General features: G+C 40.1%; 2 protein-coding genes across 5 annotated transcripts in view; one reads left to right on the plus strand and one right to left on the minus strand.

Moving 5' to 3' along the window:
- The window catches only part of dennd1a (DENN/MADD domain containing 1A), a 132,508-nt gene extending 130,902 nt beyond the window's left edge, over positions 1 to 1,606 (minus strand). For all 3 annotated transcript variants that reach the window (XM_036526613.1, XM_036526611.1, XM_036526614.1), the window contains exons 1-2: positions 1,476 to 1,606; positions 117 to 181 (exon numbers count right to left, since the gene is read on the minus strand). In XM_036526613.1, coding sequence (XP_036382506.1) covers positions 117 to 181; positions 1,476 to 1,492 — 82 coding nt within the window. In that variant the 5' untranslated portion in view covers positions 1,493 to 1,606. The remainder of the gene's footprint in view (positions 1 to 116; positions 182 to 1,475) is intronic.
- Positions 1,607 to 5,110: 3,504 nt separating this feature from the next.
- On the plus strand, positions 5,111 to 26,590 carry LOC118776653 (LIM/homeobox protein Lhx2). Of its 2 annotated transcripts, none has more exons than XM_036527133.1 (7): positions 5,111 to 5,367; positions 14,407 to 14,560; positions 14,948 to 15,110; positions 17,095 to 17,297; positions 17,917 to 18,293; positions 25,038 to 25,243; positions 26,292 to 26,590. In XM_036527133.1, the coding sequence occupies exons 3-7, from the start codon at positions 14,991 to 14,993 to the stop codon at positions 26,580 to 26,582; spliced, it is 1,197 nt and encodes a 398-aa protein (XP_036383026.1). In that variant the 5' UTR covers positions 5,111 to 5,367; positions 14,407 to 14,560; positions 14,948 to 14,990; the 3' UTR covers positions 26,583 to 26,590. The 2 variants fall into 2 exon arrangements, with proteins under 2 accessions (XP_036383026.1, XP_036383025.1); XM_036527132.1 differs by having other exon boundaries at positions 14,989 to 15,110.

Consider the following 26,590-nt stretch of genomic DNA (forward strand, 5'->3'; position numbering starts at 1 on the left):
AAAAAGACATTGATTTCATGCAAAGTGACTTAGAGGTGGCTAAACTAACATAATGCACCAGAGACACAGGTGGGGGTGTTGGTTCAGATCCGAGGGCCAAGGACAGAGCCACCTACCTGATCCTGTGACCCCAGGGTGTGTCACCTCCACATACACTTCAAAGGTGGACTCTGGGCTCTCCCTGAAAGGCACAAAGAGGTCAAAGGTCAGAGGTCAGCAATGCGGCACCAGTGTGCTGTATGGGAGGAAAACTGTGTCTCTATGGTTACTGTTCATGGTAAGGTACAGCCACAACAGCTCAGATATGAAGACATTATCATTTGCATGACCTGGAAATGACATCACTTTTTGGTTCTGTTCTCCTATTCTTCGTTCTACTTAGTAACACAATCTTGGTCTTGTCACTTCAGACTCGGGAGGGAAACCTTTTGAACTGAAACTTGTGTTTTAGCACCTTATGAAGGTATCCAGCACTTTTGACAGTTTTGATCAAATGTCCTGTACTTTGCAACTTTCTCAATCATACATGTTTTTGGATGGTGCAAAACGACTACATTATACTCTTAAACATATACTCAAATGCAAAATATTAATTGATATATGAATGAACGTTACATTATAAAAAACATTACAGCAAACTTAGGGAAGGAGACTCTTAACAGCTTCTAGTCATATTGTTTATAGGATAACCAAAAACTGAACGTAAAACTGTAAATATAGTCTATCAGAACTCAATATCACTTCACGTGACTGAGATCCGCTGAAATACATTTTTGAAAGAAGCGGCTCAGTTTTACGTTCTGATGTTTATCTTCATTGTAAGGGACAATTCTACAGCATAGACTACGTTTCAGTATTCCATTAACAGCTTCCTTTTTGGGAGACGCTTTCTTTTGGCAACAAACACCGCATCAGTGCAATAATTTTGCCGGTTAGCCACCGTTAGCTGCACTCCATATAAAACAAGCGGTTAAAATGTTTCATGACTTCCAGCACCTTGGGAAGCTGAGCTCGGTACAGTGCACAGTAGCGTTAGCGGTGACGGCGCAAACAGAGTTGACAGGGGTATAGGGGCTGTGCTTTCAGAACTTGCGTGGCTCACCCTGCAACCCTCTTAAAAACGATTAAGCACTGTAGCCCTGCAATCATTGTCGGGGACACGCTTAGCTGAGCAAGACATACCTCTCTGCTGTGAGCAATGTTTACACATCCCGATGCACGCATTGGCCACCCCCATGCAAACAAAGAACCGTGCCACCGGCCTTATCGCAGATACGTTGTGGTGTGTTTGTGTATATGTCTGCCACCAGTGTGGCAGACTAATATTTAATGAGTAAAGATTCAAATCTAGCGAACAAGACCCCTTGTCTGTCGCAACAAGTCCAGGCCTTGCAGTGCTACTCTCTCCCACCATGACTTTCGGAAATACCATGCTTTTTAACGGACCGGGAAAGACGAGAATAAATGACTCTTACTTGATCCGAGACCCCATTTTCAGCTCTCACGGAATCCGGGTCTAACGTTATGAATGTGGCGCGATGACTGCTTATTTCAGTGTTGTGTTTTTCTGATACCCTGCGTCAGACAGTCCAAGTAAACGCCATGGTCTCCATGCGCAGCTCAGTACCACCGCTGCACAGAATTGTGGGAGTTGTAGTTAGCTGCCGAGAAAACACACGTTTTCTCGACAGGCAGACTCGAGCTGCTAAAACATACAACTACCACAATGCCCGTCTGCGGCGCCGTGAGAATCGCATGATGCGGTTCAGATGATCGCTCAACAACATTGCAGTTCATTCATTCGCTCCCGGTTGGACTGTCCGAGGATCCGTGCACGTGAACACTCCGCTTAGCCATACCTTCTACTTTGTCGGCCTCCTTCTGATGTCTGTCACTGTCGTGTATAAGTGATTATTATTAATGTCGTGAATTTGCACGAAAGAATACGTGCACTGCAAAGTAAAAGCGATTTGTGTATCAAGTTTGGTGCTTCTTTCAAAATACTTTTATTTACTGATGCTGCGGAAAAAATTTTGAACTAAAAATCGTAAGTTAGGATGTTATTCGTTAATCGTTTATCACTTCCTCTGTATTGTAATTGGAATGTGTATCTGGGTAACAGTGGGACCCATTGCAAGCCAGGATGGATGTATTCATATTCCTCTGTAACGTATTGTGTTCTTGTAAACGGCACGCTACAATCTGTCAGACACATGATTTCAGGTAACGATAAAGGTCTCTGAAGTTTCACATAGCCCTTGTACTTTCTTAAATGAGAGTTTGTGGATGACGTGTCCCTAAATTCACGTTTAATTTGACCACATGTTTGCACCTGGAGCCACGTGCCATTTTTAATAATCCGTTCTCAGTTTCTACAGCAGCTTCAACGTATGGATTACCTTAATGAACAAAAGCGCATTCTTTAATCGAGAAAAGGTTTGGGTTTCCCTCATGGATACTGTACAATAAAACACTTGTTTATTTTATTTTTTAAGAAGAACCAGGAGCAGAAGCAGACCAGGTCAATTGGTGGCTAAAAAGCGTGAGCGCAAAAATGTAACAATACGACCATGGAGAATTATAGGAAACAGCTTCTAAATACTGCGACACCGTTGCAGGTGACTTCTGCAGTCTGCAGAGGAATTAAGTGAACAACTTTACCAAACAGCTAGTTCGGAACAAATTTAAGACAAAAGAAGGGGTTTTTTCGGTTTAACCTCAGAAATCACTTATTTGTGGCGCACCGGCCATTTGCGATTAGCCTATAATAACCATCGTTTGCGTTTGAAGTAGGGTTATTCACCATCGAGTTTAACGTCATTCAGATGCAGGCTACTTAAACACTCAGATTCTTTCAATACTTAGCAATCTGAACCGATGAATTAATAAGTGTGAAAATAAAATGAGGACGGAATAAAAGTAGCCCTAATTTTGTCTCTGGGTGCAGTTACCTCAGCCCGGTTTTAATAACCCCTCAACTCGCTGAATATCTCTCGAGCCCAGTGAATGAGGCGATATTAACGAGTCTGCTCACAATGACAGACTCATTACTCGCACTCACTCGCTCGGAGTCCAAACAGATCAGATACGCAGAAGGGCCAGTTCCATCAACAGCAATGGGTTAAAGCACAGCCACGGATTTGCACGATGTTATTTTTTTATTACCCAAATTTAAGTTTGATACGAGAATAATATATTTCAAGGTTTATCAAAATGCTGGCCTCAGTTTTACAATAACATTTTAGGTTGCCCGGTTTTTTGCTCTGCCGTACGAAAAATTGACATTCATAAACCGGACAGGGAGATGTTCCTTGTGTAACAATTCACTGACATTGGATACATGTGCACATATACTGTAGTTATATACAACAAATGTTATAGCCTATTGTGCGTTACTACTTTTTGTATTAATATATGTAAATACTGGAAATCGCAGTAAGATCTCCCGTGGTTGTGTAATAGTAACAATAACAATAAATATATTTTGACTACAACATTTGATTCAGCAAGCATTGTATTATCGCCGTGAAAAAAGTAATGTTTTGCTCAGGGTATTATACATTGTGAATGTGAATGAATATACCTTAAACTGAACCTTACTTCATATGTAGCCTATTCGATCCTCTCGGGGTATCAAATATATAAAACTAAATAACAATTCATATCTTACATCCCACCGATATATCGCGCAGGCGAAGTTTTAGTCGTTGTTGATCAACATTATCTGAAATAAAATTATTTTAGTTCTGTCATACCCGGTGAATAACTTAATAGAGAATTACATTTTTGAAAAACTTAAATTCATAATGGACGCCGTTTGTTTAGAGAGGAGTTACCATGAAACTACTTTCCGGTAACTCTCTCTCTCTCTCTCTCTCTCTCTCTCTCTCTCTCTCTCTCTCTCTCTCTCTCTCTCTCTCTCTCTCTCTCTCTCTCTCTCTCCCGTCCGTATACACACATAGGGAGGGAGAGTGGATAGGAGAGAGTCAACTCCGTTCTCCTCTTTTTTTAAAGAAAGGAGTGATGTGGAAGTAGTTATCCGTTTCCGGTCTAACACTTCATCGGAAGGATTTGATTCCCTGAGATTCCAAGGCGAAGGTAAAGGGCAAATCTTGAACTTATTAACGGGTTAAAGACGGGCTTCAGCGCAGTGGCAAGGCACGGAGTTCACAGTTTTTTTAATGAACCACGAGAAGCTTCAAGCACAAAATTGCCTCCAAAAAGCCCCCTGAACTTATCCTCCTTCCTTAAAAATATTGTCAAGAGCCCATTAGAGGCACCCCCGCCCCACTTACACGCAACGCAACAGTCAACAGACTGAAACGAGAAACACATAGACTCATAGTAAGTCCGTGAATACCGAGCAACGCGAAACTGTAACCTAAATGGAGTGTTCCATTGACTAGCGCCGCGTGAGAGGCGCATCAATGACAGAGAGCCGATTTTCTCCAGTCACGTCTAGCTATCAAGTGTCCTGATTATTCGCTTGTATGTTACAAGTTAGTATGGTATTTTAAGATGTTTTACATTTATGCTTTTTGCATAATGAATGTAAACTCGCGAATTAGAGCGGCACATACGAAGATGTGGAAGAAGACGATTTTAAATGGTGATATACAGTGCAAATTTGTGTAATTTATCCTGTGCCCACGTATGCAAACATGATTTTGATCGGGATCAATTTATATTAGAATATTTAATGAACAGGCTGGTGAAGATCGTGCAACACTACATATATGCATTACTAATCCTCGGACAGCCGACACTAGACTGTTACTACTCCCTTTTCGGAATTCCATTCACCTTGGCGATGTGATCAACAGAGCGTTTCATTTCTTTTTGCCCCGTTCAGATCAGAGATAAACGATCGGCTCTCTGGAATTGTACATCGGGAGTTAGTTCAGAGTGAATTGCGAGGAGCAGCAGCGGGGTACTGTACGTGCGTCGCATGAGCTCCCTACCTAGACAAGGAGAAATATGTGTGGAGCGTTCGCGGTTTGATCATGGGTTGATAGAATTGTCACTGAGGGAGATTCTAACACACCAGACAAAACGAATGCGGTTTCCCGGTGCTTAAGTACAAACTGTATTAAGCGCTGAAATACCATTATTGACTCTGACTAGCGCAGCGAAGGGGGATCAGAGCTGGCATTTAAAAGCACAATCATTGTTTGAGAAAGAAAAAAAGCGGACAACAACAACAAAGCCGTCGATATGAAACGTACGAACAATATACATATCCAGAATAAAGAAAAAAAATATGTATATACGTGAAACAGGGTATGTGATATTTCTATGACAAAATTCCCCGGCAATCAAGAGAAGAAATTAATGTTTACGACTGGAAAGTAATAACGACAGAACCAGGTAAGGCATGATTTATCCACAGGTGTTGTTTTATTTAGAGACAACTGTGAATGTATTTGAGTGTTAGGATTTAGCACCAGTGATTAATTTCTGCTTGGCTGATCCTCGCAATATCATATTTCATACACGCCTGCAGACATGCCCGACACCGCGATGTTTAATGTATAAGCCAACATTATTCCAGACAGAAGATGCAGATGATAAATATGCATGTATTCAATTAAGGGTATTACACAGGATTTCATTTGCATAAGGATTTAGGAGTTTATTATACCTCCTCACATTTGTGATGTAAAACTTTAATATTACTCACGCCTTTTTGTGTCACAGGTACAGGTTTATTATGATTATGATCATTGGTAGTCTTATTGTTATGATCATTATTATCATTATTATCAGGTGATAGTATTATAACTGTTTTTTATTAGTAGTGTTTAGTTTTCATTACAAAGAATTCTATTTTACTGAAATACTAATGACGCACCCTACTTTGTGAGGTCAATAAAAAAAACCTGCCCCGCTGATTATGCGCATTTTATGCGTTAGATAATATAACGGATGCAGTCGTGCTAATATTAAGTTAATATACATTTTGTAGTAGATCTGTGCACTCACCCCGGGACCAGGGGTCTTTCCAATACAAAAGCACTGAAATCCTCTAACTCGGTTAATCCGTAGCGCGGTTGGAGACTGCTTTTATATTTTTTGACTCCGCTGTGGGTTCCGTGCAGTTTTTTTCTCCTCAGCCTGATTGACTATCCAATTGATGCTAATTGTATAAAGGTCGCTTTTTGTTCCCGCACTTTAGCATTTTTTTGCCATACCGGCAACTGGCAGACTCTTCTAGTGTTACAGCGGGAGATATGCCGATGAAAGCGAGATAGGTATTTTAATTAGACCAAGATATAATATCAAAAGGATTGGCAATGGAGCAAGGATAAGTTGATACCTATTAGTTTGTGTTAACATTTTTTGACTGCAGTGTCCCGTTAGAAATAATAATTACATATAAAATAAGTATTGCCGATGTCTTTTTGATTTTTGCTAAAACATTGAATGTATAATGCAAATAGTTTGCTAATGTACTGTTTCTCAGCAGATCCGATTTGAACAGCATAATTCTGTGTTTTTAAACTTGAACTAATGACGTAATTAAATTAAATTAATACACGTCTCGTAATTAAGTTTATTAACCAGTTCCATAATCAAACTTTAATCTCTGGCAGCGTCCCATGTGTAACGGATACCGAACCCGGAGTTGAAAAGGTACACGTGCGCAGCAACACAGCGCCCACTTCAAAGAACAGTTATTGGTTATCTTCTCCTGCGTTTGCAGTAGCCTAAATATCTTTGGTCATTAGTCTTTCATTAGTCTTTCTCATTGACACATTTATATTTGCTGAAAAATATCATTCAAATATGCATACAATAAAAGTAGTTAATTTATGTTCCCATATTCTGATTAAATAATTTTAAATAGAAATTATTTGTACATCAGGTCACAACGCATAACTGTACAGCTTAATAAATGACAGCATAAACGATACGACTTGTGAAAAAAGCAAAAAGTGAGGACTGTATTGCCTGGTTGATCTTTGGACCCAGTGAAACGGCTGGGCATTGGCTATTCATTATTTATCGCTGTCCGGAAAGTCAGGAAAAATGACAAAAGCGAATGGACCAGTGAACTGATTTATTGAGGATGGTGAGCATCTCCCCGTGCCTATGGGTCATGGGCTTGTCTACCTGACCCATTGCTCTTCAGCGCTCCTCTGAGAACAATAATGTAATAATGTAGATAGACACCACTCCTAGCATCAAGGCACCTGCACCAGAAGCCCACCAAAGTCTGAATTCTTCTTTGCCACTAGAAAAATTGGCATAGCAATGCCAACAGTCCATCTCTGTCCTGTCACCTGATTTCAACATGGGAAGTCACTGAGACATTTTCGGAGACACCTTTCTGCACCGGGACGGTACCGCCACCGCAGACCCCTCCAGGCCCCATGTGCACAATAGCGCCAGTGACAGTCCATCATCTCTGCACAGCCCAGAATGTCTCAATCACGTGTTATATTCAGAATGCTACCAAGTCTGAACGTGAGAGTTGCACCGTTACTTCATCATTTGCAGGGAATGACCAAAAGACTGTGGAATCAGGAAAACATTGATTCCCCACTGTTGTTATAATCCACCTTTCCTTCGGATTAAAGAGATAAAACATGTTATTGAAATACTAATGCAATACTTTGTAATGTGGGGGATTTCCCCAGAGCATAAGGAAATTAATGAATATGACTTGTATGTGAACGCAAATGTACGCACCACAGCTAGTTACATGGGTAAAGAGTTCTTACACAAGAATATAATAAATAATGAAATCCCAATCAATAAAAGATAAAGACCATTTGTACAATAGCGGAGTCCATATAAACCTGTCCACATGATTAAAACATAAAGACTATTGCCCTAAGCTCAATGTTTGCTATGATAGACTCCCAGGGATAGACTTCCTGGTCTTTGGAGATATTTTCAATAATAGGGGTGTATACCTGCAGGAACTTGCCAAGCTTCTGATCAATGTGAAATATGTAGTGAAAGTTTAAACAAAAATAACATTGCCCTAAATTCACTGTTGGAAGTTACAGCTAATTTGTTAACCTGAAGAAACCATTAATTAACACAAGCATTTCAAATGAAGAGGCGTGGTCTCCAGGTTTAGGAAACAGACTGGTATCAATATTAACCAAACCTTTCCCACCACAAGTGATAGTCATTATCACAGATGATGCATCACAGTGAAACCCAGTCACCTCACGTCTACAAGCTTAAGTGCTTTGCCATCCAAGTAATTATGATGTACACAAAAAATATGATCAACGTCAAATCTAGTCATGACTTGTCAAATCTAGTCAACTAGATTTCCTTTAGCGCTGGAATCTGTGTTTTAGCCTCAGATCTGTTAAAATTAGTCTTTCCGATGTTTAGACAGAGACGTCCACCCCTGTGTTCCATCACACCCTTTACATTCTTTCCGACAAAACACACACTGAGAAAATTGCATGGATTAAGAGGTCAGTGCTGCCTATGTGCAGTGTAAAGCAGCAGTTTTTTTTTCTGCCGTCCCTCAACAGCATTTCCACCTTTTTCAAAATAAATACAATTCAAAGTTTTGTGAAAAGGTAACACTGCCTGAAATTTGATGTTGACTAAATCCACATTTTATATAGATATGTATATTGTGTGACAAATGCAATCAGTGCAATCTGCTATTAGTGTATGAGTGTTATAGGTTAAACTGTGGATTATGGTCGACTATGGGACTGCTGATTAAAATAACCATGCGGCAATTTAATTTTACAAAAGATTCTATTAACACCTACGCAGTACAGCTTTTGATTTCAGTCCCATCTTGGCTTTTAACCTTGCTCGCCATTGCGCTTAGATTGAATTGAATCTTGATCTAGACGGAGGTAAATAATGTTAGCGCCCATGGACATCTTTATTTAGGGAAGTGCAGCAAGGTATTTGTCGGTGAAGAATTAAAGACGGCAACTTTATTTGCAACTTCCACGGTATTCGTTTTTTTCCCCTTTGAAATGGAAAATGATTGTTATTAGCGCAAATGCCGCTGCCTTAATTTTGTCGTTGACTTGAATTTCCATATCTAGCTTCTGGCCTCAACTAAATCGATCCATTAGTCACGCATAATGAAGGTAACTTTTCTATAGAAGTCACCTCAAGCAGCTTCAGAAAGCGTTACCCAACACGTCAAAAGAAATGAATTAAAAATTTACCATCACACCGTGTCTTGGTCAAATGTCTTGTGGTGCGCCATACATTTTATTTAACTTAAAGAGAAACTTTGGGAATTGAGACAGGTTAAAGGGTAAACAAAGCACGGTCTTTTTATTCCCTTCACGTTTTCTTGATATAAACTGATTGCTCAACTTTTAGGGGTCGACGTCATTTTTTCTGTAAATTACGGCAGAAAAATAATTACTGTCTCATATTGGTTGTAGATTTATTAAGATTCCATCATTGGTGATAGGGTTAGATTGGGTTAGATTGAATCGACCCTATACGGACGTATATGCAGTGATTCTTCAGGTTAACGGATCAGTGAGTTGGAAAGAGTCGCGTTTAAACGTTTGTGGTATGGCTTACGTTTATGTCTACATCACGTGGGACACTTCATAAATCTACACGAATGCTCCCACTGAATATAAAGAAAAATGGAAAAAACAGGCCAGAGCTATTATAAAACGTAACACTCCTGAAATAATCAACCTGGCTATTTTTGTATGTGTTGCTCTCCAAGGAAAAGCTTGCGGAGACCGATTGTAAGTCGTCGCGGAGTTAATACCCCACTTCCAATTGAGATCAGAGAGCTAATTAAGGCTGTTTTAAGCGCGAGGGCTGATAAACAAGGAGCGGGTCTGCACTGTACGGGGCACAATTGTTCTCGCGCTCAGAGGAAGTTGTATCACATTGAGGGGAAAAAAAAGAATTTTGATGACAATCCATGATATACAACACCAGTTCATTGGATCAGATTCATCTTATTCTTCACTTTATGTAGAGATAAATAAAAGCCCGTCAGAGAGTCGTGCTTATAATGCTTATATATCTTTGGTAGTTTGTCTAGATTGTAAAAATGCTGAGTGAGAATGCATTGCAAATAAAATACCATATCATAGCTGTTACCGCCTTTCCCTCTGACATAAGGAGGATTGCATCCCAACCCACAAATCATTACATAGCTAAATGTATCGTATGCCCTTGGCGAATCGTTGGCCCGCACATTTCCATCTATAGCGGCAAAGATTTGCATTATCAGAAATTAACATCAATTATCATCTCATCCACTTCATTCTCGTGGCGCGTTGTAGGTCAGCCTCGCTGTAAGAAGGGATCCACGAATTGCGTCAGGAATGATATGTCCCCTTAGATAGCCTGAGAATTCATTATGGAGGCAAGCGATTTTGCGCGCACATTTCAGTTCAGACAAAACACGATGCCAACATATTTCATAATCAAAACGAGAAGCCTAAATGATGGTAATTGCACAATCTACTTATTTCAAGAGAGAGTAAGTATGTGCATACATCTGGTGAAAATGCGCACACGACCTCCTGTCTCAGAATATAGGCCACTTTGAAAGCTCTCTGCGGTTTCATTACTGAAGACTGCAAAAGTAATGCTACCAATTTCCTCACAATCTGAAAATAAATGTTGTCATTTTCTGAAATCTCGGAAACTGTGCTCTAACTGCAGCTTTTACGTATACATTTGACACATTACCTCCTGGTATTTACTCCATCTTAAGCGTTATCGTTGTTTAAAATCCTATTTTGTATTATTTAGAATGTTTACAGGTAATTCTTTCGCGGTTTAGACAATAATGCAGGCAATAAGACTAATTTCTTTGCTTATTCGGCAGTAGATTTACCGACTCCTTCGAGGTTAAATGGTTTTATTCAAGAAAGCAGGATAGGCTGAGTCGTTCGATGGAATAATAGAAATACTGAGCCAACAAAAATGAATGCTACATTTTTTTTATTTCTGACTCACGTGTAGGTCCACTTTAAGTATTCACATTGATGTTTTCAAATTTAATAATAATAATAAGAATTTGTTATCAGCCATAGTGAATTGTCTATAAATGCAGTCTTGGGACCTAATTCCGTTTCTGCGCAAAGACGTCCGTCTTAACTTTGTGTAACAAATGTAGCTATTAAGCGTACTTTTTCAATGTCTGTACATGTATTGGATGTTTAAGCATCAATGGAACAAAACTATGAAATTCCACTTCCGATAAAAGACTAACACTGACTTGCATTGGCGGTTGAAAGTTATAGCCAACGCGTATTTCGAGACGACGGGAATCAGGCCCCTGAATTAAAGCGAGTAGAAATAAATTCTTTCTCATTATTTAAACTCGTTGGGCTCATATGGTTTCCACTCAGATACGTATTTAATCTAACACGGGACAATACGCCGAAAGTGTATGAGTAAAAGGCATGGAAAGCTTTTCTGTACGAATAAACCTTATTAATTATGAGATGCCAATCAGTGCGAAGACACAGCGACCTCTGAGAATTCAGGAGCCCGAAGCGGATGCGCTTACACGATTTAGCTCGGTTTCTTCCAGCCTGCTCTATTCAGTACAAGTTGTCTTACACGGCACTATAATCCACATTAAGAATCACTTTCAGGAAAACAGATGTCTCACTTGGTGTGTGTGTGTGTGTGTGCGCGCGCGCGTGTGTGCACGTGTGTGCATGTGCGCTCAGTCATATCCAAAACTGAATATTCGGTTGTTTTTTTAATGTAATTCGCTGTGAGTATCCTATAAAGGATGCATACATTTATTTAATTCCGTTTTGGACTTTGACGTTATACCGCAGGACACGTGATAAAGATGACAGATTTCAGCACTACTACCGATCCGTAGATGATAATTGATAAGGCGAGAACTTTACAGTAATCTCATGGGATTCAAGTAAGATAGTCTTTCATGAACTGAGCGAGGACACCGCTGAAACTGCAAACGTATTTGGAGTGAAAAATGGGCGCATTTTAATGACTCCACAAATGAAAACATTTAACAGTGAGTGCTGGCCTTGCATCAAATCTAATCTAAACCAAAGCTGAAATACTTTTTCAGAATTTTCGTGAATTAGGAGTTTCCCGTTCTGGGCAGGCACATCGAATATCACTGGCAGAACGCCAATCACCAGATTTATGCAGCGCAATCGTGGCTGAATAATATTTTAAAATCATTATATACAATGGTATAAAGCTGTTATTTCTCAAGGATTCGAGTTCGTTTTTTTTCCAATCAGGTTCACACTTTTAATATTTTTTAAGGATCCGGGAAATTGTTAAAATACAGGTAACACAGCATCGCTTTAAAAATCTTTCTTTTAACGAGTCAGCTCGGCTCCAGGTCCACACGTGTTCGACCGCCGTCTTAACCAGACATGCAGCTTGACAGAGAGATAAACATGCAGAGAAAAAGTGTGTAATGTTACGCTCAATAGGTGTTAATTACACGGATTAATCTCAAGGTATTCTGTATGGCCCGAGTGCTGCTGGTGTCAGAGCGGCAGCGACGCGGGCCCGAATCCCATGACACGGGAGGCGTTGTGTTCTTTTGTTGGTGTTTAGTCACGGGTGTTGAGCCGGAGCTGGTTCTGTATTGTCAGGCGAACCCGCCTGTCTGGTAGGAAACAGATGGCTCCAAAGGCGATGACGTTGCCAAAAGGTGGATAAGGAAACTGAAGACCCGTGATGTATTCACCTGCCTCCTCCTTTGTGGACACGACCTGGTATTGTAAGGGATTTTACAATGGATTTACAACGCTCGGTTTTCTAAAACACGCGTCGACGAAAAGCGTTATGTATCTTACGTTTTGTTCCATTTTCTCGAGTTTCCGTATCTTTTGTGTGCTGCCTCTGAATATGAATGGAGCCTGATAAATAACTCCGATGAGGTTTAGATTAACGTGTATCATTACAGGTGTATTTTCCTTTTATTAATAATTTATTTATTTAGCTGCATTGTATAAAGTGGCCTAGTTTAAGGCATCATGTTATGCAAATCAACTTGCAATTTAAGTCAACTTAAATATGCAATTTAAGATTGCTTTAAATTATTAGCTACATTTATACCTTCTATAATGCTAACAGCCACAGCCACAGCCATTATTATTTTAATTATTATTATTATTATCATCATCATCATTATACATTTAATATATTTAACAGTATCACGATCCAATATATTTGATTTTCATAAACGAAACAGAGAGCTTGGAGGGAGAACCCGCCGATCCCGTTCACGGCAGCAACTCTATTCGTTGCATTACTTGAGATATTACTTCCTAGCTCAGGAATATCCCACTTCCGTAACCAAAGATTTAACCTCACAACTCCGCGGACAACTACCCTATTCCTGTGTACACACACGTGCGCGTGCACACGCGCGCGCGCGCGCGCACACACACACACACACACACACACACACACACACACACACACACACGTGCGTTATCCAACCCCTTAGCGTACATTTTCAGAGCAAGGTTGCTATATACACCCGCACGAATACATATACCCTTACAAGGACCGGTGATCACTCTTCAGCTCCAGACAGCCACAAATCATCAATAGCACAGCAACAGCAACTACAGAAATAATAAAATAATAATAATAATAATAATCTTGGTTGTTCCTGCAATCCTCTCAAGACACCAAACATGACGAAAACAATCGAAAACCGCACGAGTGGAAGAAGAGGAAGGTAACCCCGCCGAAGAAATTATGTGATGACCAACCAACGCCGCGACACAACGGTCCTGAAGTCCAACTTCAGTTGTAGATTCGCAGCCGCTCAGCGCGTCGGTATAATAAGAATTCGATGACGTTGAGCAGCCAATGGGGAGGCGGAGGGGGCGTGACGTAAGGGTCCCCGTAGAAAAGGCGCGGAGTGTATCGCAAGTCCAGAGACCGTGGAATAGGAATAGGGCCGGCAGGCTGCTGCCGGAGTCTTGACGGGGATTATACAAACTGAATGTATAGACAACTCCTCCTCCTCAATTACTCACACACAGCTCTGCTGGCACGAAGAAAAAAAACTTCCTAAGAAAACAACAGCTCCTTTAAGAGTTCCAGCCCGACAACCAACATATGATACTGATTTAGTGTTTTTTTAAAGCTACGGTTGATTCTTGTCTTTTCTTCTGAAAGATTTTATAAAACAAGCGTATACTCGTTACAGCATCAACAAACATCGCAGTCGCAATCGATTTGGCATTGCGTTTTTCCTCCTGCGGCGTCTTATTGGCAGCAAAGAAGTGGCCGGAACGAGGAGATGCGCCGGTCAGCTGTATGCCTTTAAGAATCTGTTTTATTCTTGTTTTTCCCTCCTATTGTTTTGGAGGGTTTCTGGTGTTCCAGTTATGCAATGCTGTTTTTTTTTTTCAGTTATGAGCAGTTGCAGTATTCGTTGACCCTTCGTTTTTTATTTTACAGTTATCTCTAAAAAAAAAAAGAAAAAAGAAAGAAAGAAAAACGATTTTTTAAAAGTGCTCCACCAATGTTTCGCAAAATGTGGTAACCCCTGAATACTTACGAAGATACTGGAGGAATCCGTCACAGATTTCTGCAGCTGGATTCTCAATTGCTGGTATGTTTTATTGGTCTCCTTTCGAATTCTTGCGCCTGTATTTTCTGTATATTCTTTCTCGTTAACAAGGGGAAACTTGTGTGCTGTGCAAAAAGATTGTAGCAATCACAAGAAGCACCAAAATAGAGATATTATTGGACGAGAGAAGAAGTAATTTGAGGTTTCAGGATGTATAGCACAGGTCATTCCTATTGTGATTTTAAATAGGCAGATTATGCCACTTGTAGGAAAGCACGTGCCTCGGTTTTACTTTTTTATTCTTCTTCTTTGATCTTATTTCTGGGCCGAAATTTTACCTTGCTGCAATAAGAGAAGGGGGGGGGGGGGTGAACTGACTGCCAGTGCACGCGGGCTAGGTTTGCTTCTTATGGAAGTTTTGGGTTGCAGATCTGAAGAAAACACGTGTAATTTCCTCCCTTCCGCCGCAGCGATGCTTTTCCACGGCCTCCCCGGAGGCGAAATGCATGGTGTCATGGACGAAATGGACCGGAGAGGGAAAAGCGATTCAGCGGGGATCAGCTCGGCCATAGATATGGGGGAAACCGAAACGGTAGGCGAGCGGGAGGAACGCCCGCTGCAGGCGTTAGCTGCGGAGTTCTGTGCAGGCTCCAGTCGTACCGTGTCTGTCTGTGAAGCTGCGTCTTAAGAAAATGGCTACGAGCATTCAATGGAATAACCAGTAAAAAGGCCAAATCTGTTGCATTCAACCAGGCAACCTACAAAATATTTCTGCATCTGACCGCGTAATAGTATTTTTTCATCGATATAGTTAAAGGAAACAAACGACTTAATTTCGTTGTGGAATAAATGTGCTCTTCTCCATTTTAGTTTACCTGAGTTAGTAATAAATTAAATATAACCTATTTAAAATACAAATCAAGGTGACGTAGGCCTATTCATAATTATGTAGGAGTTCAATACAGCAAACTGTTATGTGGCTGTAATGTAACATTATATGAATTCATTAGGCATTCAAAAGGGGGAAAAATCAAATTCACACCTGTTCTGAAACCCTGTTAAATAATTCTACCTTTCAGATATTTAAGTCAAATATATTTACAAATCTAGTCTCATTACTCGAAAACACGTTTGTGTATATCATCATTCTAAACGCCTTATTTGTATAATACCACCGGATATGTTCTCTCTCTCTCTCTTTTTTTTTTTTTTTTTTTACAAAAATGTAACTTTGAAGTTTATGAATTCTAATATCACAGGCTACAAATATTAAAATAATTACATTTGAAATAAATTGTGTTATCATTTACAATAGAATTTTTCATTTTCCAGCAGCGCTATAGTTGAGTAATTTATTGATATTTGAGGGGAAAGTCTTAAAATAGCTTAATCGCCCCATATAATGCAAAAAATGTTAGACTTCAATTGGTCAAATTTTAATAAAAAGTCCTGACAAGGCCTACAGAAAATAGAAGATATTTTAAGCGATTTAAGTTATTTGTTCCTTTCGTTAATTTATTTCTAAAGGCCTCCACTTTCTAATCATGGATATTGGATGTGAGATAGCTGGTGGTGTTATATTTTTTAGCCTGACCTTTACCTCGGTTCTTACATATGTTTGCGATCGTTTGTGCAATAATTTGGCAGTGGATGTTGTTTGTCTAACCACTGTGGCGAATGGTGTTTATTTTCTCTTTTTATAGTTTCAGAGGAGGCCAAATGCTATTATACTCCGCATGTCTTGATGGTTTCAGTTTCTTGTTTTTTTGTGCTGTTATATCATTTGAATGTTGTGGGGAAAGGGGGAAAGATATAGAGATAATGTTTTTATCAGTTTTAATCTTTTAATGTTTTTGGGGGTGATTTTATCTTGTCGTTATTTCTCTACAAACGTGTCTGTTGCACGCCCCCGGGTAAGTCCCGGTGATTTCGGATATAGGACCAGTCCAGCTGTATTGACACGAAAAAAATTTGCTCTTGGTCAGATACTTTCTTTCTGATAGGTATTTGTTCCTGTGGTAGATGTTTTTCGTTATTGTACTCGCAATTTATACAACGACTAGAATGATAGATGCACGTTAACAATACAGAAAGGCTGAATATTTCGAATAACACAAACTGCCATAGTTGGATTCAATTTGCATGTGTTGTAAACATAATTAGTTCTTTGCAATGGCATAATTACTTTTAATTTTGTGATGAAAGTGTTTCCTATTGATTTCGTCGCCCTTCAACGACGCTCCTCCCCATTTACAATCTACAAAGCAAAAAAAAATGTACTGTAATTCCCTGACTCTGCCCACCGGGCCATACTGGAATTATCGTGGGAAAAAATCAGTGAGAAAATTGAATTTAATATTTTGAGATTTAATCAAAAGAAGATAATGTAGAGCTCGGTCCTCGGATTTATTTTCGTTTTGCGTGTCACTTATAAACGTAATAACACGCACCTCGTAGAGCATATCTGCCACATACTATACCAGTGCGTTGCATTGTTAAAGTGTTGTGGTTGTGGTGTTTGTCGTGGCTCCTCGGCGGTGTGGAAGTCACCGTTGTCGCTGCTTTTGCGTCTGCAGAACATGCCCTCCATCAGCAGCGACCGCGTGGCTCTGTGCGCCGGCTGCGGCGGGAAGATCTCCGACCGCTACTACCTGCTGGCGGTCGACAAACAGTGGCACATGCGCTGTCTCAAATGCTGCGAGTGTAAGCTCAACCTGGAGTCCGAGCTCACCTGCTTCAGCAAAGACGGCAGCATTTATTGCAAAGAAGACTATTACAGGTAATAGCCTACATATTTCACAAGAGCGTTACATATCCAGCACCGTCACCGCTGTCGCAAAAATTAATATATTAGCTCAGAAATACAGTTAAGTAATCACCCGCGTGTTATCATATCATATTAGACCAGTGCATCACCGAGATAATGTGAATATATCTTTGTTTAAGGACATGATATAGGACATTGTTTATATCGGGACAGCTATATATTTTGATACAATAACTGTTGTAATAATACAACTTGATGTATTTATTACATGTGTACATGTATAAATGTCATTTACTAGTGTGATTGTTTTAACTTAATAATATAGGGCAACAAAAAGCTTTCTAAATACTTGTCTATGTCCACAATAGTGTAGTTTTCAAAAAAAGTTAACTTCAGGGTGAAATATCTCTTTAAAAGATGAGTACTGCATTATACTCGTCAAACATTAATGTCGACAGCTTCCAATTCATCCATAAACTCACCCGATTAAACTTAATATTTAGACTCACAGTAGATTATGTGAGGTAAATTTTATCATAGGTTTTGGCGGTGACCTGACGGGTATAGAACCGTCAGTAACATTGAGTGAGAATTCTTGCCAATCGCTGACACACCGCACTCTTCCACACAGGAGATTCTCCGTGCAGAGATGTGCCAGGTGCCATCTCGGGATTTCGGCATCAGAGATGGTGATGCGCGCGAGGGATTTGGTGTATCACTTGAACTGTTTCACCTGCACGACCTGCAACAAAATGCTGACTACCGGAGACCACTTCGGCATGAAGGACAGCTTGGTGTACTGCCGGCTACACTTTGAAACTCTCATACAGGGGGAATATCAGGCACATTTCAATCATGCGGATGTAGCTTCTAACAAAGGAGGGGGACTAGGCACGGCGAACTCGCTGGGACTCTCCTACTATAACGGCGTGGGCACGGTGCAGAAGGGGCGGCCGAGGAAACGAAAAAGTCCCGGACCTGGAGCAGACCTCGCAGCATACAACGCAGGTAGGATGAGTTGTTTTACCCTTTCTCTCCTGCACATGTGCAGAAATTGTGTTGAAGTTTTCTGCTTGACACAAATATCCGTCGGGAAAACAGAAACGGGCCCAAGGAGGCATCCTTTCACTCTTGCGTCTTGTTAAAGGCGAGACAAACCACCTGTGACGCAGGCGTATTAGAACGCCCACATCCGGGGTTAACGACCTAGGACGTAATAGTTGTTAAATAAACTCAGCAGCAACCAGCAGAAATAAATATAAACTGTATGTGTATATCACCCAAATTTGCCACAGATGAATGCACCAACACGTCTTTCAAATGAGGTTTTTCTTATGTATGAATTGGGTAGGATATTCATTTTCAAAAACATTTGTGTTTTGTAGAACTTCGCCTCCGAACGTTCAGGCGCAACTAGAGGAGCAGTGTTGACGGAGTTTATGAGCCATGCACATAGCTGGGTTGCACGAGGCAGTGACTTCATCGTTTTTGTTTTGTGTTTTTGCATTGTCCAGGAGACATGTTACGATTAAATTCGATAAATGTTCTATGCTAGACACGCTGTAAACATCCAGACACCTCTCCGCAATGTCCCTCTTTAAAACTGGAATTGCTCTCGTGTGCACTGGGTGAGTACACCAGATAAAATTTAAAGACGATAACTGAAAGAAAATGCCTTTTAAGGGAAAATACATGTTAAATGTTTGCAACATGGCGCGTTATTTGCACTTCTAATAAACGTCGTCATAGATAGTGGCGTATTTACTCGGATATCTGGACACACATTAAGGATTTTTCAAATCATGGAAGTGAAGTTAGTTTTAGGAATTCCCACATCCAGTTCAATGTAATAATGAGTTGCTAGATCAACATATTTAATGAGGAGGGAGGGGTTGAGCAACTGTTCATGGGGGTGGGGTGGGGGTCATTTCAAATGTGCGTCATTTTTGAAACAATGCAATCACGCATCAGCGTTACGTTTAGGGTAATACAGCATTTTATATTCGCAGTGTTGCAATACCGTGGAAGGTATTTTATCTTTGTACGTGTTCTGCATGCTTCTAGCTCCTGTTTTGCAAATTCATTCAAGTCAGCCACCGCAATATGTCTGACTAGTTTGTTCTATTATTTAAAAAAACATTAGTCAGAGGGCTTTATTGTTGTTCTAATTTAAAATGATTGAACAAATTGATTTAAAAAAGATAAAACACGGACGAACACTCCTTTATAAAATTTGGTACCAGCAAGTAACAAGTTGACCACACAACTTTATCATGCTGCGAAAAATAACAGTATTCGTGAAGCTAATACAACACAACTTTAGACATTTTATTTCGTTATGTCTATTCATATGATAATAGGCCTGCAAAGAAATAATCATTGCAATTTGTACAGTTTCTAAGTAAGATATATTCGTTTTGGAAGATATGCTGCTGTGTGTCACTCACGCGATTTTTATTTTTTATTGAAACATGGAAATAACGGCGTTAGTATTTCTTTGTCCAATTTAATTCATTTTAAACGTAAACCGTACCGCTGTAATAATGTAATTATTTATTTACAAGAATTTTCATAGAGTTATTTTAGGTAGGAATTTGTTGTTGTTATTATCATTAAACAGAATGTATTAGTGTGTTGTGGTGAGATTTTGTGAGAAAGCGTTCACTTAAGACCTTTTGTTACTTTCGATGCGCTCTTGGTGTTTCCATTAGACGATTCAGTTAGAGCGTTCAGATAATCCAAAGCAGCGAGCATTGACACATTTTTACTGGCAGTTAACAGACATTGAAAAGAATACACTAGAGGGTCAAAACAGGCTGATAACATCTAATCTTAAATGCAATTTGCGGTTACACGAACCTTTTCGCTGGAACTAACACAGTTCCAATTTTACCTTTAACTGATCCATGGAGATACCGTTAAATATAAAGAAATCACACAGAACTCGTCTTGATGGGATTGATCGTGTTGTTTAATCTCTTTGAACTGGACTGCTTTTTTAAACTACGGAGAGCTGCTGTTCGATAATAATGATGCTGATGATAATAATAATAATGCCGCTGATGATAATAATAATAATTGTAATAATAATAATAATAACAACTACAATAATAATACGCTTATGTATGTACATTATTAACGGTAGCTACTTTATCCAAGGGTAAGCGTTGTTCAGATTGTAATTGCAGACATTAAAAGTGTTTAAATTCTTCATATAGTTTAATGGCCTAATTGTGAATTTCAGTGCTTTGAACGGTTTGTGGTGTACTAAGATATGTGTGTGTGTGTGTGTGTGTGTGTGTGTGCGTGTGGGTTTCTGAGAGCAGGTAGAAGTCGGTACTCAGTGGCATTCTCCAATGGAAATGCCTCGGCCCCTTCATCCTCCGTTGTTTAAGCCTAATTTGGCCCCTTCCCAGTTGAACAGACCCCAGAGTGCGCAAAGGGGCGAGCGGGGGGATTTTAGACGACTATAGAGGCTGACAAGTGGAAAATGGCTTAGATGGGAGCCGGAACTTCAAAAAGATTTAAAAAAGAGAGAGAAAAAGAGAACTCCTGTGATCAAAATTTCTCCCACCACACTCACTTGTTGAATTGTAGTTTGATGGGTTTTAGGTCAGTAAATCAATGTCGGAAAGCTTGTTGAACAGACGCACCTGTAAGAAATCCCGAATAAAATACTCCCATGTGATACGTGGAGAGAAAGCCTCCCACGGTTAGGAATGGCCTGTTCTATCCTTTCATATGTGACGCGATGCATGGCACCACCCGGGCACAAATGGCGAAGCAAAACAGGCAGTGTCTCTGAATTCAGCACCGTTGAGTACCGTGAGAGAAAAGATGTCAAACTAGACGTATGAAAGCTGCATTATTATTATTATTATTATTATTATTATTAACGAGATGTTTGCGTGCGCTCGATGTATAATTAACAAAGACCTGAGAAGTAATAGAGTCAGATGTCTCGGATGGTAAACACATCATATGGCGGTAAAACACTACCCCGGGCTTCTGGGTATCAAGTGGCGCACAAAGCGGCTCTCGGCAGCACAATCTTGTCTTCAATTAAATTTAAATTAGAGCCAGAATTACCCCCATCAAATAGTATGTTTTAGTTATTGCAGCACAATATTTATCATTACATTTCAAACATGACTTATCTCGCAACGGCTGTGAAGAAAAATATGGTAATTGGCGCACGGGAACTCCGTTCGCCCAACCAAGTGAAAATTGTCGCAGTCCTCGCAAACGTTAGCGACAAAATGATTGCATACAGTCAGCACGTTCCCTTTCCATAAGGGATTATTTACCCCTGATCTGATCACGTTTCCCCTTCACCTCTGAAATAAGTGTGTCACTTGGGCTGCCTTGCTGTACCCACGCTCGGTGTTAAACATTCAATCAATAATTTACCAGGGCTATAATTACGCACAGTTTGATTTCACTCGAATCGTTCTCTTTTCTCCTGCCTGAATTTCTGGATAATTTCACAGTCCCGTGTTGAATCACATGACTGACACCGGCTTTAGAGATTACCGACCTCTTCCAGCTTCTGGGGGAAGGGGTGGGGGGTAGATGTTGTAGGATTGGGCAGGGGGTAATGTCCCCATTCAGATGTTCATCTTAAGGGATGTTTCTATGTTTTATCCCATACGCAAAGGCGTTGTCACCGCAAACACTAAGGCCACAAGTTAAAGCGTCATAAATTAAACTAGGCTGAATAAATAATATACTTAGGAGGCAGGACTGCAGTGAAACTGCTGAATAACAATGAAGTTGTTATGTCAGTGTTTGGGCACCATTAATTGTCACTGGGAGAGAGCGTTGTTGGCACAGATAACAATCTTGTCTTTTCCCCCTTCTCCACTTTTATAGCGTTCGTAGGCCAGACCCTGCACCACCGAGATAAACATTTTTTCTTTCTTTTTTGAACAAGAGAAAGAAGAAAAAAGTAGAAACGTGAATCGCGCTTTAGAACTCTGCTGCCCTCTTGAGGGCATGCGTTGGGCTGGCACGTTTCAATTACATTGTAATAAACACGTTTGCAATGTGAACATTCTGAATTTCAAATAGGGGTCGCCTCATGTTCCAGGGACAATTGTGTGAATTTTTGAATGACCGTAAATCGGGTTATAGATTAATAATTTAAATCAAAACAAACATATAAAAAGAACAAGTGACCAAGCACTTAAGATGAAATGTAGATAGTTATAATACTGGGCAAAATTAGCGCTAATCAGGAAGTCGGTGATAAAACATAAATGCGACCTCTGTGTTTCAAGAACTGCGCCGGCTGAAAAAAAAACTCCGAATACTAATAAAAATGATACGGAACCAGTTGTGACATCGCAACACCAGATATCCTCTAATGACGAATGTAATGTCTTCGCAGCTTATGGCTACTCCCTGGCTACACAGAAACATTTGTTCTGCATGTTAGTGTTGATAGCATTAAAGGATAATTATTGAAAGTGTTGCACTGTGGATTATGAATCAAAAATATTTGTGGCTGTCACAGAAAACATTATTTCAGAACTGTTATGCATCTAGCAACACTTAAAATCCTGCCAAGAAACTGCAGTCAGGAAAGAATGTGTCAGCGTGTGTCTTTCAGTTTCTCCCCATTCCCGTAACCTTGCATTTCTGAAATCTTTCTTCTGTTGGCTCGTTATTCTGCGGGTACCCAGACCAGCAACAGTTCGAAACAGACGAAGAATAATTCCCTGCTTGCCTGGAATACTGATTTTTAAATATGGGTGATAAATACTATTAAAAAAAACAAGAACAAACAAAGGAATAGTGGGTCATTTTGTTGTCTGGATGAATAAGAATATGACATAAGAATAAAATTAAGAACAAGAACATCATTTAAAAATCATATCATCTGAATAGGAAAATCCTGTCGTATCGGCATTAGCATTACATTTTTGTGTCCAACCAAATTATACACTTGTTTTTTCTTTTTCCCCATGATGAATTAAGTTTAACCCTTTGTGGACTTGCCGCCAGCGCTTGCCAACAGAGGCAGCCAGCGAGCATCTGACTCTGAGGTCACGACATCCTAGTCGAGGGCAGAGGTGCGATGTTCCTCGCCTTTAATTGCCATGCGGGGACTTTTTCACGCTCCGGTTTTCACCGTTTCTGCATCATACACACCTCACAAAAGCTCAAGCGAAAAACCAGGAGGGCGCGTGCTCTGCAAGCATGTCAGTGTGTTCTTTTGCCAGTATATGTGTTTGTGCAGTGTTGCCTTGGTCCGCACCTTTTTTTTTAAAAAAAAATGTGTTACCTACCCTCCTCATCCTTATATATTAAATATTGCTCTGTTTTTTTTAACATGGATATTGACTGTCTGTAAAAACAAGAAGGGGACCGCCTCTTTCAGTTAGATCCAATAATGATGACTCATTAATTCCCCATTCCTTAACCTTTAATTAACACTTGAACAATTATTGACACCTTTTGCTGTGAAGTCTGAATATGAACACATTATTAATAAGTCATTCAAAAGACAGGTAGTCATATATGTTAACTCAAGTTAATAAAGCGTCTCGACAGACATGTTATAATAAAAACTATAAATAGTCATTTGTCTTTATAAAGCGCTATTGCACCAGAAATGTCCCCTATAGAAATAGTCATTCCTCATAATAATGTGCAGTTTAATGATGAACGCAGAGTTATTAATGTACTGTATTCACTGACAATACATTTCGTACTCAAATCAATACCACAACATCACTGAAAAACCAATTTAATTTTGATGACATATTTCAATAGTAAACACAAACGCATATCCAAAATAGTGCTATAGATTCTGTTGTAAAATGGTTACATTTTGTTAAATATGAAAGGGTGTGTATCCAAAAAGAACTCAGAGAAGAGCATGTTTGATCTGTTATAGTCACTTTGTTGAACCAGACAAAAACACAAAATCCACCTCATACTCAATGCATACTGCTTTCCAGAATTAGCTTGTTAAAACAGTCAGAAATTTTGATTGTGTTCGAACACATATGGCAATTAATGTTGAGTAAGGTTTAATGCCAGCTAATAACGGCATTTATAACTGCTCATTTCAGGTTCACAGTTAGCAAACTGTGAACTCATGTTTTCAGAAGGGTTTGTAAAGGGTTAATTAGTGATATATTGTTAAGATTAAACATCATCACTAAGTGTTGATAACTCCTCTGGAATTCTTAGGGTACCTCCATATCATCACTCCCTCCAGTCCAGACTCCCTCTTCTCATTTTAGGCATAAAAATAGGCATACAGTGAATAGAAAATATTCACGTTAGAACTATTTTCTAACTGCAGGCATTAAAACACACAACAAGGCTGCTGTTTCATAACCTATTCATTCTACTCTGCATTAATAAGTTAACAAAAACAAAAAGAACATTGTGTCAGTGTTTGATTTGTTTTCCGAATGCGTGAGGTGTGAACATACCTTGGCAAACACAGGAAAGAGACAAACATCTTGTTACAGCTTTGTTGCTGCGTGGGTTGCCCTGTGTGAGCCTAATAGACAAAATCATGTAACATCAAAATAATGCAGCAGCCTTTCTGTCCCCTCTGTGACGGGTCCGAGGGGCTAGGTCACATGCGGCTGTCTTGCTCGAACATTTTTTTTTTTGTTGTTTGATTGACATTCTCAGTAGACAGATGAGCAGCTGTAACAGTGGCCTAACGTACACCTGCTCCCTGTGTGTTTGTGTGTGTGCGTGTGTGTGCGTGTGTGTGCCACCCTCCAGCTCTGAGCTGTAATGAGAATGACGGGGATCATCTGGACCGAGACTCGCAGTACAGCTCCAGCCAGAAGACCAAGCGCATGAGGACCTCCTTCAAGCACCACCAGCTGAGAACCATGAAGTCCTACTTCGCTATCAACCACAACCCCGACGCCAAGGACCTCAAACAGCTGGCTCAGAAAACAGGCCTGACCAAACGTGTGCTGCAGGTGAGAGCTTCACCCGGTTACAGTGCTCAGACCCGGTCAGCTGTGCATCCCTGTGTAGTTGTACTTCTGACATTATGAGTCAACTTCAATCTAACTTGCGATGTCCTCAGCCTTAATGCTTAGGTATCTGTTTCAGCAAGCGTTAGGCATTGTTTTATATGGACACAAGATTGCAAGTTTCAGACATGAACAAAACATGTTGTTTAAAAGGTGAAAACCCTGTTAACATTTTTACATTTATTGATCACAATGTTTAGATTGAATCTGTTCCCCCGAGTTCAGCTATAAGCAGGAAATTACATGAGAAAAATATAAATGAGTATATCATATATATATATATCATCATCTTATTTTATAAAACAGGGGTTGTCTTGATCTGACATACCATGATGTACTTAGGCTATTTATTGCGGTTTAGATGAAAAACTAATTTAAAAAATATGAAAAACTTAGCCAGCAAAAAGAGAAACAAAATAGTAAATATTGACAATTGTCCATTATCCAAATTTTTGTTTTAATTTTGGCTATTCACTGAATTTACTTATGAGTAACATTTTTTTACCAAAATTAAACAATAAAGAACAGATTTCAGAAAATGTGTTAAGATTCACAGTTCACTCAGAGAAAGCATTGTTTCGACTGCACTTTGCCAGTAAAATATGAACATGTACATCTGAACGAGGAATGTGAGACGTAAATGTGTCGCCTCAGTTCAGAATATCAGCTGCTTAGTATGGAAGATTGGGAACGCACAACATAATGGCTGATTTGCACAAAAATGACAGCAAATTACCTAGGGGACTGAAGAAAAAAACCAAACAAAAAGGTTTCTGAACAGAAATTCTGAAACGAAAAAGGGGAAAAAAAGACACAAAGCAAAAACTCAGCTCTAATTATGGCAACTGGAAAACAAAGCAGTCATTTTGCTTTGATGCATCTCATATTTCATGTTTATTATTTCATTTGAAACATAATCACTGACGCGCTTCCCCGAGACTCCCGCCTCTAACAGTTGGCACGACGGTGTGCCGAATCGGTCTGCTTGCAGGTCTGGTTCCAGAACGCCCGTGCCAAATTTCGCCGGAACCTTCTGCGTCAGGAGAACACCAGCGTGGACAAGGCCTCGGACGGGTCGACACTGCAGGGGGGCACACCCTCTGGCCCCGCCTCCGAAATCTCCAATGCCTCCATGAGCCCCTCCAGCACCCCGACCACCCTCACAGACCTGACCAACCCCACCATGCCAACGGTCACCTCGGTGCTGACCTCCGTGCCCGGCAGCCTGGACGTCCACGAATGCAGGAGCCCCCCTCAGACGACCCTCACTAGCCTCTTCTGATGACACCC

This window comes from Megalops cyprinoides, chromosome 4 (genome assembly GCF_013368585.1).
Source record: "Megalops cyprinoides isolate fMegCyp1 chromosome 4, fMegCyp1.pri, whole genome shotgun sequence".
In the NCBI taxonomy this organism is placed as follows: Eukaryota; Metazoa; Chordata; class Actinopteri; order Elopiformes; family Megalopidae; genus Megalops; species Megalops cyprinoides.

What these genes read in the sequence shown, in the direction of transcription:
- LOC118776653 (XM_036527133.1), top strand. Translation starts at nt 14,991, where the DNA reads ATGCTTTTCCACGGCCTCCCCGGAGGCGAAATGCATGGTGTCATGGAC. An exon ending in ATATGGGGGAAACCGAAACG is followed by an intron (nt 15,111 to 17,094) that starts GTAGGCGAGCGG and finishes TTGCGTCTGCAG; the next exon opens with AACATGCCCTCCATCAGCAG. An exon ending in TGCAAAGAAGACTATTACAG is followed by an intron (nt 17,298 to 17,916) that starts GTAATAGCCTAC and finishes TCTTCCACACAG; the next exon opens with GAGATTCTCCGTGCAGAGAT.